A 10,081-nucleotide genomic window follows, 5' to 3' on the forward strand; every position below is an offset into this window, starting at 1 on the left:
AGAAACCAATGCCGTGGCATTTGTTTAAAAGCAGACAGAGGGGGATTCCCTGGTGGCACAGTGGTTAGGAATCCGCCTGCCAATGCAGGGGACACGGGTTCGAGCCCTGGTCCGGGAGGATCCCACATGCCGCGGAGCAACTAAGCCCGTGCGCCAGAACTACTGAGCCTGTGTTCTGGAGCCCACGAGCCACAACTACTGAGCCTGCGAGCCACAACTGCTGAGGCCCGTGCGCCTAGAGCCCATGCTCCACAAGAGAGGCCACTGCAACAAGGGGCCCACACACCGCAGCAAAGAGTAGCCTCCGCTCGCCGCAACTAGAGAAAGCCCACGCAACAAATACCTAACGCAGCCAAAAATACATAAATTAAATTTAAAAGATAAAAAGCAGACAGAGAACAGAAGCCTTGGGGGCCACCAGAGCCTGGGGGAGTCAGTGTGGGGTGGCGGGGGTGTCTGTGTGTGCCCAGCATGAGCAGACGAGTGTGCCAGGATGGCCAGGGGAGCGAGGACGAACGGCCCCCAGCCCCGGGCACGGGGGGCCCCTCGGCCCCGCATCCTCCGAGCAAAGCGACAAGCAGAGAGAGGCAGGGTCTCGCGGTTCCCACGAGGAGAGGTGGGGCCTGTGCCGGCCGAGGACCCTCGGTGGGGAGGCCATCCCGGACGCCCCGCCCTCTCCTCCGCGGGATCCCAGCTCAAGGGACCACCTCCGGCCCAGCCGCTGCACCTGTCCTGGCTGCCGGGCCCTGCAGCTAGAGCCTAGCCAGCCCAGCCACACTTCCTGCCACTTCCCTCAAGCCACCCGCTGACCCTCCTGGGGCACTGGCCATGTGGCGGAGCGCCCAGCTAGGTCTGGACAGCCAGGCCAGTGACCATGACCTCATAACCCAGAGGACTGGCGGGCACGCCAGGACCAGGAGGCCTGCCCGGGGAGCCCTGAGTGGGCCAGCTTGGAGGGTGTGTGGCCCAGAACCGCGGCGGGCAGGGCGGACCTGCACGGGGCATCCCGGCCGCAAAACGGCCGGCACGTCCGGGACCCTCAGCGCGGCGCCAAGGCCCCAGCAGGTGCTCTCTGCGCCCGCACCTAGAGAAGGGAGCCTGGCCCGGCCAAGCCCGGCCTCTCCTCCACACTGGCTCTGTCTCCCCAGGTGCTGCGTACACCCCCACGCGGTGGGGGGCAGCTGGTGCCCCCCTGCCATCCCCCAGGGAGGGCAGACCCCCGACTTTGGCATTTCTAGAGTTCCCCAACCAACACTTTCTGGCCTCACACCCAACTCCCCCAGCCTACGCTCCACCACCAGCCCAGCCCCGCTCTGCACCTCACCCCCTCCGCCCCCGCTGTACCCCCCAACCTGGTCTCCAGGCCACGCCCCTCCAGCCCCAGCCTCTCAGGGCTGGGATAAGGGGCCACCCCGCCCAGGGCACAAGGAGAAAACACAGCTCACGGTCAGCAGGGGATCTGCATTCCTCACCTGCATCTGGGGAATGAGGGCTGCAGCCCGCAGGTGAGGGGCGGGGGCTGCTGGCGAGAGCCCCTCCCCACGGCCAGGCCAGGAAGCGGGCGTCTGGAGAGGGTGGGGGACGCCCCCCAGGGCCAGCCCTAACCCTGCCCAGCTCCTTAAGACCACCGGGCTATGTGGACGGGTGAGGCTCCGCGACGGGGAGCCTGAGGCGGGCAGGACGCAGGAGAGAAGCAAGAACCCACTGTGCCCCCTGGGAGGACAGGCCAGTGTCCCCTCAGTCACCAGCCGCGCAGACTGCCCGCTCTGGAGAACCCCCTTCCCGAGGCGAGCAGCCCGCAAACCTCAGACCTACAGCTCAGTTCTCTCAGGTCTGAGGGTTCCTGGCTGAGACCCACATGGTGAGCAGGGCAACGGCAAAGGCCTAGACCTCGCCACGCCCTTCCCGCCAGGTCTCTGCTCCTGGGGCCTGGTTCTCCAACTGCAAAATGGGGGAAGAGGGTCCAACGGCCCTCACCCACCCTGGAACAGGGAAGGTCAGAACAGGATGAGGTGTGACCGGAAGACAGAGCGAGCAGGCTTCCGAGGCCCCCCACAGGCAGACGCCGCAGGGACCAGGCCCCACCAGCCCTCTGTCCTCCCCAGGGCAGGAAGTCCTCCTGATGCCCAGGGCCAGCCGCCCCATCACCCCGCCCCGCCCTGCCCCGCCCCGCTTTCCCGGGGCATCCGCTCCAGCTCCCAGAACAAAGGCCCCTGGCAGCCGCTGCACTGGGAGTGCCCAGCCCCACTGCCCACTCAGCCCGCTTCCTCACAGAAGCCCCAGCCCCACCCCAAAGCAAGGGAGCCCCCAGGGTTGAACCAGCTTAGCCAGGCCCCTCCCACTCGGCCTCTCTCCCCATCTGCCCCAGGGAGTGTGCTCAGAGGGTCCTGCCCTGCCTGGGGACATCCTCAGTCTGACTGCGGGCCCCAGCTGCTGCCTCACCAGACCTGGGGGCACTTGAGGATACAGACCCCGGGGCCCCTGTGAGGGCCAGCCCGGCAAGTCGGGCCCACTCCTCCAAAACGCCTCCCGCCCAGTGCCCCAGCCTATGCCACCTCCGTCCTCCCCTACCGCCTACCCCAAGTGGGGCTCCTCGGCCGACGCAGGACCTGGTCTCTGTCCCCGACCCCCGTGAGCAGGGCACCCTGAAGGGACCCAGTCGTCGCACAGTGGCCAAGGGAGGAAGGGGCAACAAGCTCCTTCTCCGAAAGGGAAGGCGGTGAACGCGCACGTCTCCCCTGAAATTCCACAGTGGCTCAGAAACGTGCCCCGGAAAGAGTGCTCTCGCCCGCGGAGCTGGAACCTGGGCCCTTCCGCTCCACCCAGCTCTAAAGCACACTGGTGGGCACCCCCCATGCTCACCAGCTCCCACCCCAACCAAGGCTGGCAGCCCCCCGGCCCAACCAAGACGGGGCTTTGGGAAGTCAGTAAAGGGGGAAAGGAAGAGAGGAGGGAGGAGGGAGGGTCGAGTAGATGGAAAGAAGCGTTGGTGGGTGAATGGATGTTAGGTGGATGGGCTGGTGGATGGATGAGTGGATGGGTGGGTGGCAAAAAGGAAGGAAAGATGGGGGGCAGGGAGAGAGAAAGAATGGCTAGGTGGATGGGTGGGTCAACCTCCCCCCCAGACAGGGCTGGAAATGGCCCAGGCCCAGCCTACAGAGTCACTTGAGTCATTTTACATTTGCGTTATCTTACAGTCGGGGGAACTGCGGCTTAGAGGAGCAGGATGTACACAGTGAAACCCTCTCCCCGGCCCAGGCCCAGTCTACAAAGCAGATGTGCCGCCTGCCTCCACCCCGCTGGCCCATTTCCTACATATGGACACCGAGCCTCAGAGGCCACAGAGCCAGGGGGAGCTGAGCGCCATCCGAGCTGCCCCTCGGCCCCATCCACTGCACCTCCTGCTCCAGGCCACCCCGGGGTTGTCATGGAGACCAGGCCACTGTGCGCCCAGCAAGGGCCCTTGCCCTGCCCTAGTCTGGCCAGGCTTGTCCACGGGGGAGGAGGGGCGAGAAGGGCCCAGTAGCTCAGCACAAGTTTCCCCGATTGACCCTGGGGCAGGGGCAGAATGCACTTCCCCCTCCCCCACCCGTGGCAGTGCCAGAGAGAGGGGCACCCGGGGACGGGGACGCACAGGGTTGCTGAGGTCCGTCCCTGCCTCCAGGGGGAAAGAGAGCACAGATGCAGTGAAAGCCCAGGGAGCTGAAGCGAAATCGGCGCAGCCCCACCCAGACCTGGGTCAGGCAGCACCACCAGCCCCAGAGCCGCAGGCAGGGCCCGCGATGGGCAGCCCCTCCAGCCAGGCTCACAGGAGATGCTCCACCACCTCTCCTCCAACGCCCCCAGGATGACAGCGGCATGGAGGCTCAGCAAGGAGCAGAGACCCACCAGGTCACACACCGGGACCGTGGCAAAGCCGGCCTGGACTCAGGCACCTGGACTCACGGGTCTAGAGCTCCTTCCCCGGCCCCATGAACAGGGAAGGGGGTGGAGGCGAGGTCTAGCAGGATCGACCTTGTAACCCAGCTCCCAGGCAGGCCCAGAGCTGTGGCCGCTTCTGGGCTCGGCCTCACCTACCTCCCCCTCCCCCACCCCACCCAAGGAGGCATCGGGACTGTTGGCCCATTTCACAGGCCAGGATACCAAGGCCCGGCGCCTAACAACGTCACATGAGGAGTGGGACGCAGCCCAGGTCCACCAAGGGGGGCTCGTTTGTCACTGGGAAACGCCTGGCTCCCATCCCCCACCCCTGCCTGTGCAGGGGCCTGGGCGGGCACACCTAACCCCTCTTGGCCTCTGCAGCACAGGTATCCTAGGAATGTCCACTTTCTCTGGCCTCCTCTGCATTCCTGGAGCCCCTCCCACTCCCGCCAGTGGAGCCTGGCTCCCTGCAGAGGAATTCCTCAGAGTAAACACCAGGGCTCACAGCATTTCAGCCCCACCTCCGTGTTGTCCCCTTAGCGCCCCTCACCCTAACCCTCCACGTGACCTCTGGAAAGCCCCCCCATCCAGCGCCCCTCTCTCCCTGTGCACCACGAGGATGCTGAGAAAACAAACGGAAGGTGCCCAGTGCCACGCCTCCGTCTGTACGGGCCTGCCACCAGCAGCCCGTCTGTGCCCAGCCTCTGCCCAGCCTCCCAAGCTCATTCTGGGTGGACACCTCACCTTCTGGTCCTCGCCCCACGGTGAGCCCTTTGGCCAGGGACATAGGGGACAGGCTGCAGAAGGCGAAAAAGGGACTCTACCTGGCCCAGGTCCAGGGTGACGTTGACCTCGTTGTACTCCAGCCCACGCGACAGCGGTGGGCTCTGCCACCAGCGCTCTGTGCCGTCAACGGCGTTGCTCACAGGGTGTGCCCTGTTGCTGCTTGCAGCTGTGCAGATGTCGCAGTACTGGCCCTGTAGGGGAAGGGGCGGTCAGATGGACAAGAAGGGCTGGGACTCCTTACCCCTCTGGTCACCCTCCCACCCCATCACACTGGCCGCACCCCCAATCTGTGGACCCTTGTGCGCCAGTCACTCATTCACCTGGCAAGTACACACTGAGAGCAAATATGATTCTCAACTTGGGATACGGTTCGTGTGAGAGATGATCACACCCATTACAGAGGAAACAGGAGAGCAAGGAGGGAGCAGGGCACCCGCTGCAGGTGGGAAAACATGGCGGGCCTCCCTGAGAAGGTGGCATCTGAGGCCCACACCATAAGGGGGCGGGTGTGCTCCAGGCAGAGGGGCTGGCTGTGCAAAGGCCCTGGGGCAGGAAGAGCAAACAAGGAGTAAACAGCAAGAAAGCCAAGAAAGCTGAGGGGGTAAGAGCCGGTCACGGGGCAAGTCACACGTTTCTCGCCCACCCCCGCCCCTCAACCACCAGCCACTGCAGGGGGCTTCAGAAGGGCTCTTGCAGGATGGGGCCTGGGGGGGACCTAAAGAGAAAGGAAGGTGGGGCTACAGCCAGAAGGCCCAGGCCCGATGTGAGCCCCTCCCGACCTCCACCAGCTCATCATCCCCCAAACCTCTCCACCAGGCTCTCACCCAGGCCCATCTGGATTAGGGTCTCCAGACAGGTGGAGTTAAGCCATCTCAGCGGCCTGTGGGGACAGGCCCCAGAGTGGAGGCACGCGGGCAGCCAGCAGACGAGGCCTGGACCTCCTGGCTCTGCCACTTCCGAGCCCTGGGACCGGGCCAGGTCACGGCAGCCTCAGCGCCCCGGGGTGAAGAGTGGGGGCGATGCTGGCACCTGCCTCGGCCACTGTAGGACTGACGGATCCCACACGGGGCCTGGCAGCTGCTTCTGTCATGGCCCAGCCCCCTGCCGGGGCCCTGCCCTCTGAGGGGAGAGAGGGGGCTCCCAGCATCATCCTGGCCTGCTGTCCCCATGGCAGAGGAGTAGGCGCTGGAAGCTTCGGGGGCGGGGGCAGAGGCAGAGCTGGGCCCTGGCTGCTGGCCCAGGGGAGGCCCAACCTCCCACCCCAGAGGAAACCAGACCTGCTGTCCCTCTGCACACAAAGGCAGCCCTCGGAGACTTGGCATTGTCTGAGGCCCAGAGAGGCCACGTCTGGGAAACGCGGCCACTCCACCCCTCCCAGCCTCCCAGGGGGCCAGACCTTGTCCTAGGAGTCAGAGGTGGGAGCGTGGGAGATGCCCTGCCCCACTCCCAGGCCCGGCAGCCACAGAGGGCCCCCAAGCCTCCACACACGCATGGCGCGGACACGTGTGCTCCTGGCTTCCACGGTGCGCCCGGGATGGAGAGAGCACGAGGCAGCAGACTCAGGCACCGAGCCTCCCACCCAGGGGCTCCCAGGACCCCTCGTGCTGGGCGCTTTGGCTGACCCCATCTCTACCCTGCTCCTGCCTGGGGCCTTGGCACCCTGACCTCTTGTCCTCCAGCTCAGCTGTCACCTCCTCAGCAGAGCCCCAGAGCTCCAGACCACAACTCCCATCACTGCGCTTTATTTATTCTACCGCGGGAGACGTGGAATCGTCTGGCTATCAGCAATTCTCCATTTACTGCCTCCTGGGGGGCGGGGGGAGGCGCACCTGCCTCGTTCTTAACTGTGTCCCTGAGGCCACCACCCAGAGGTGCCACGCCGAGGGGCTGGAGCAATGGAGGACACCCAGAAAAGGGGTACCATCTGTGCAGGCCATACTACCAGCTCAAACGCTGAACCCCAAACTGGAACCCGGGCTCCGGCTCCCAGACCTGTGGGAGCGGCCAGAGGGTGAGCAGAGGAGGGGCTCAGAGAGGCTCACCGAGAGCGCTAAGCACGTGCGTGGGGGCTGTCTGGGGCCTGGCAGAGCTGGGGGGCTTCTCAGAGGTGGTGGGTAGGGCCATCTGGCTGGGGTGGGCCTTCCAAAGAAGGCTCCCTTGGTCAAGGGAGCCAAGGGACGTGTCTGCTCATGTCCACCCAGAGAATCAGGGGAAGATGACGACTCTACTGCCCATGTGGCCGCAGCGGGACTGCTCGGTGACGTGGTCGCTGCCGACCTCTCTGCCTGGCGGATGGGGCTGGGGAAAGCAGCCTCTCTCCGCCCCTGTGCTGCAGAGGGTCCTGCCAGGAACAGAGCAAGGAAGCAAGGAGCAGTGATAAGGACTTCCCCTCCCAGTGAGTCACCACGCCGGCAGCCGAGCCCCGACTTCCCCTGCGGGGCTGGGCCAGCACGAATTCCTCCGATGCCCACCTGAAGTCGCAGGGCCAGACTCCCAAGGAGCTCTCTGCCTGCCCTAGCTGCCCCGATGCCCATGAGGGCTCACCCCACACCCCAGGTGGCATGACCGCGGCCAGCTTCTGTCCTATCTCCCCCAGGGGGCCCTGGGAGCTGCTGGCCTGCAGCCTTGGGCCCACGTCCTCCCTGACCCACCCACAAGACTGGGCTCTTGGGACAGAGAGGTGCGCCTGGCCACTCAGCTCCAGCGTCTGTGGGCAAGGCCCAAACACCAACCCAACAGGAAGCCAGGGCGGTGAGCAGATCCCATTCCCCAAGAGGACAGGGCAGAGGCTCCAGTGGGTCCAGCAACTTGACTAAGGTTGGCCTTCCGTCTTTCCGGCTGGCCTTTCTGCCCTGGCAGCCTCGGCACAGGGGTGCGATGGCTGAGCGCTACAGAGTTTCAAAGAGAGGCTTCAGCTCCAACTTGCCAGACTGGGAGCTGCGAGGGCAGGGCTGAAGTGCTCACTCAGGGCCCCCTCGCTTGCCATGCACAGCCACTGCCACTTGCCAAGTGGTCACTGTGTGACGGACAGCTTCCCCAGCCCTTCAGGCCAAGCTCACAACTTCGGGTGAGGCCGGCCCTCGTGTTGTTCCCATTTTACAGATGAGGAGCCTGAGGCTGGGGGGGGAGCCACACAGCTAAGGAGAAGGCCTTTGACCCCAGGCCACCAGCTCCTGTGCGGCTCCTTTAAGCACCAGGAGGTGGTAATAAATGACCCCTCCCTCAGGGATCCACGCAGCTGCCCCTCCTCAAGGGCCTGGGCCAGGCAGCACAGGTGGGCAACAGGGCGCCTCTCTCCAACAAGGAGATGGCTTGGAGCCTGGGCTGATTAACTGCGGAATCCCAGCTGAGCATCTAGGCGGCGGCGGGGGTGGGGGGGGGTGGCCAGGGCTGACCAGGCCCTCTGAGCAGCTTTGGAGACCCCCCCACAAGCGCCTCTCCTCCACCTGTCCCCTTTGATGTCACCCAGAAGCGCTAAGGGCCCGTGCTGGGGTCTCAGGTCGCCCCGCTCACCCCACCCAGATCCTGGTCTGGCTTTGGGGCTTCACAGGCCTCAGTTTCCCCACCTGAAACGTGGGCTTGAGACCTCCTGCTCAGCTGTACAGGGCGTTGAGGAGATCATGGGTCCAGGAACCGGCGGGAGGTGACATTTCTGTCCCGGATGGCTCTGCTGCACCAGGGCCCCCTCGTACTCCTCCCTCCCTGGGGGGTGGGGTGGGGCAGGCGGCAGGGAAGGGGCCCCAGCTGAGGCTCCCTCATTCATCACCCACCCCATCACTCTACTCTCCAACTACCTCCTCCCTCCCCCAGCCTCTCCTACCGGAAAGGTGGCAGCAAGTCCCCGGAGGCTGAGGCTCAGGTTACAACAGCCTTGGGGCCCCCAGACTCTCCCTCAGGTTTGGCAGGGGTGGGAGGATGGGCCTAGCACGGGGTGGCAGGGAGCCTCTGGGGCAGACCCTATCGCCCCAGGCAGAGCGGCAGCCGGTCTGTGTTCCCTTCCTCAGTTAAAAGTCCCTCCGTTTGTCCCCCTCCCACCTTGAGGGTCCCACCGACTCCCCAGACCCGCGGGAGCGAGAGCTCTGTCTGGCCCCTCCCGCCCCATCCCCGTCCCATCCCGTCGCCAGCAGGTTCCAGCCTGTCCCGGGGGAAGGCGGAGTGGTCCGCCCCCATCCCACAGGCAGCCGGCCGGGGAGGCCAAGTCCCGCCCTCGCCGGGATCCCAGGACTTGGGGCCGCCGGGGACCAGGCACCAGCCCCTCCCCTCCGGCCAGCCGCCGCCGCCGAACTCGAGCGGTGCCGGCCGCGCCCGGGTCCGCTGCGTGCCGCCTTCCCTGGGACACGCGCACTTCTCTGGCTGAGCCCGAAGGGCCGAGTTGGGGTCCCTTCCGTCCGCCGAAAGGCGGAAACGGGGCGTAGGGACGGGCGGCGGGGGCCGCGGTCCGTACCTGGCTTCTCCGCGGCCCCTGGGGCTCCTCGCCGAGTCGGGCTGGAGTTCCGGAGTCCGAGCCCGGTGCGTGCCCCGCGCCGGCGTCCCCGCCACCCCGGCCTGGCCCGCCCGACCCGCGGCCCGCGCTCACCTGGATGGTCTGGTTGGGGTCCCCGCCGGCCACGGGGCCCCCCACCAGCTTGCAGTAGAGGTCCTCGGTGGGGCGCGGGGCGCCGCGCGTCGGGGCCTCCTCGCCGCAGGTGGCGGAGGCGGCGATGCGGACGCCCTCCGCCAGGTTGAAGTAGGGCGGGTGCAGGCTGAAGCCGCTGCCCGCTGCCTCCCGCGCCCGCACCGCGCCCAGCAGCGCCAGCCCGGCCAGCAACAGCGGCGCGGGGCCCCGGGAACCGCGGGGCCGCGCGCCCGGCTTCGCCATCTTCCAGCTCCGGGGACGGCGAGCGAGGCTGGAGCCTGGCGGGTCTGCAGCGCGGGGCCCGGCCCGGCTCGACTCGGCTCGCTCCGCCCGCGGACGTCAGGCCCCGCCCCGGCCCGCCTGGGCGCCCGAGCCCCGCGCCCCGGGGAGGGGGCGGGGGAGGCCGGGGGGAGGGGCTGCCGGCCGCCTTAACCCTTGGGACCCCGGTCCGGCCGGCCTCTCGGAAGGGACACCTGCTGGCCTCGGGCCGGGCCGTGGGAACGCGACGCCGCGGCGGCCCCCGGGGCGTGGCTCCCGGTCCCAAGCGGCCCCCTCGCGCCCTCGGGCACCCAGGCCCTGGGCGCGCCGGCCCGCTCTTCCCCGTCCAGCGGCTCCGCTCTTTGTTTCCCTAACTTCGGGCACCTCTCGGCGGCCGAGCGCCCCCGGCGGCCCCAGGTCTGGCGCCGCGGCCGGGAGTCAGGCACGCTCGCTCCGGGTCCAGCCCCGGCATCTGCCCCATCCACGGCCCGGCCCGGCCCC

The 10,081-nt window shown here is 67.1% G+C and overlaps 1 protein-coding gene across 2 annotated transcripts in view; it reads right to left on the reverse strand.

The window, feature by feature from the left end:
• Nucleotides 1–9,609, reverse strand: part of LAMA5 (laminin subunit alpha 5) — a 52,463-nt gene extending 42,854 nt beyond the window's left edge. The window contains exons 1-2 of one of the 2 annotated variants that reach the window (XM_067708653.1): nucleotides 9,284–9,609; nucleotides 4,746–4,898 (exon numbers count right to left, since the gene is read on the reverse strand). In XM_067708653.1, coding sequence (XP_067564754.1) covers nucleotides 4,746–4,898; nucleotides 9,284–9,565 — 435 coding nt within the window. In that variant the 5' untranslated portion in view covers nucleotides 9,566–9,609. Of the gene's footprint in view, nucleotides 1–4,745; nucleotides 4,899–6,749; nucleotides 7,257–9,283 lie in introns of those variants that run through there. The other variant, XM_067708652.1, reaches the window with a different exon arrangement.
• Between the last annotated feature and the right edge of the window lie 472 nt (nucleotides 9,610–10,081).

The sequence above is a fragment of the Pseudorca crassidens genome, chromosome 15 (assembly GCF_039906515.1).
Source record: "Pseudorca crassidens isolate mPseCra1 chromosome 15, mPseCra1.hap1, whole genome shotgun sequence".
In the NCBI taxonomy this organism is placed as follows: domain Eukaryota; kingdom Metazoa; phylum Chordata; class Mammalia; order Artiodactyla; family Delphinidae; genus Pseudorca; species Pseudorca crassidens.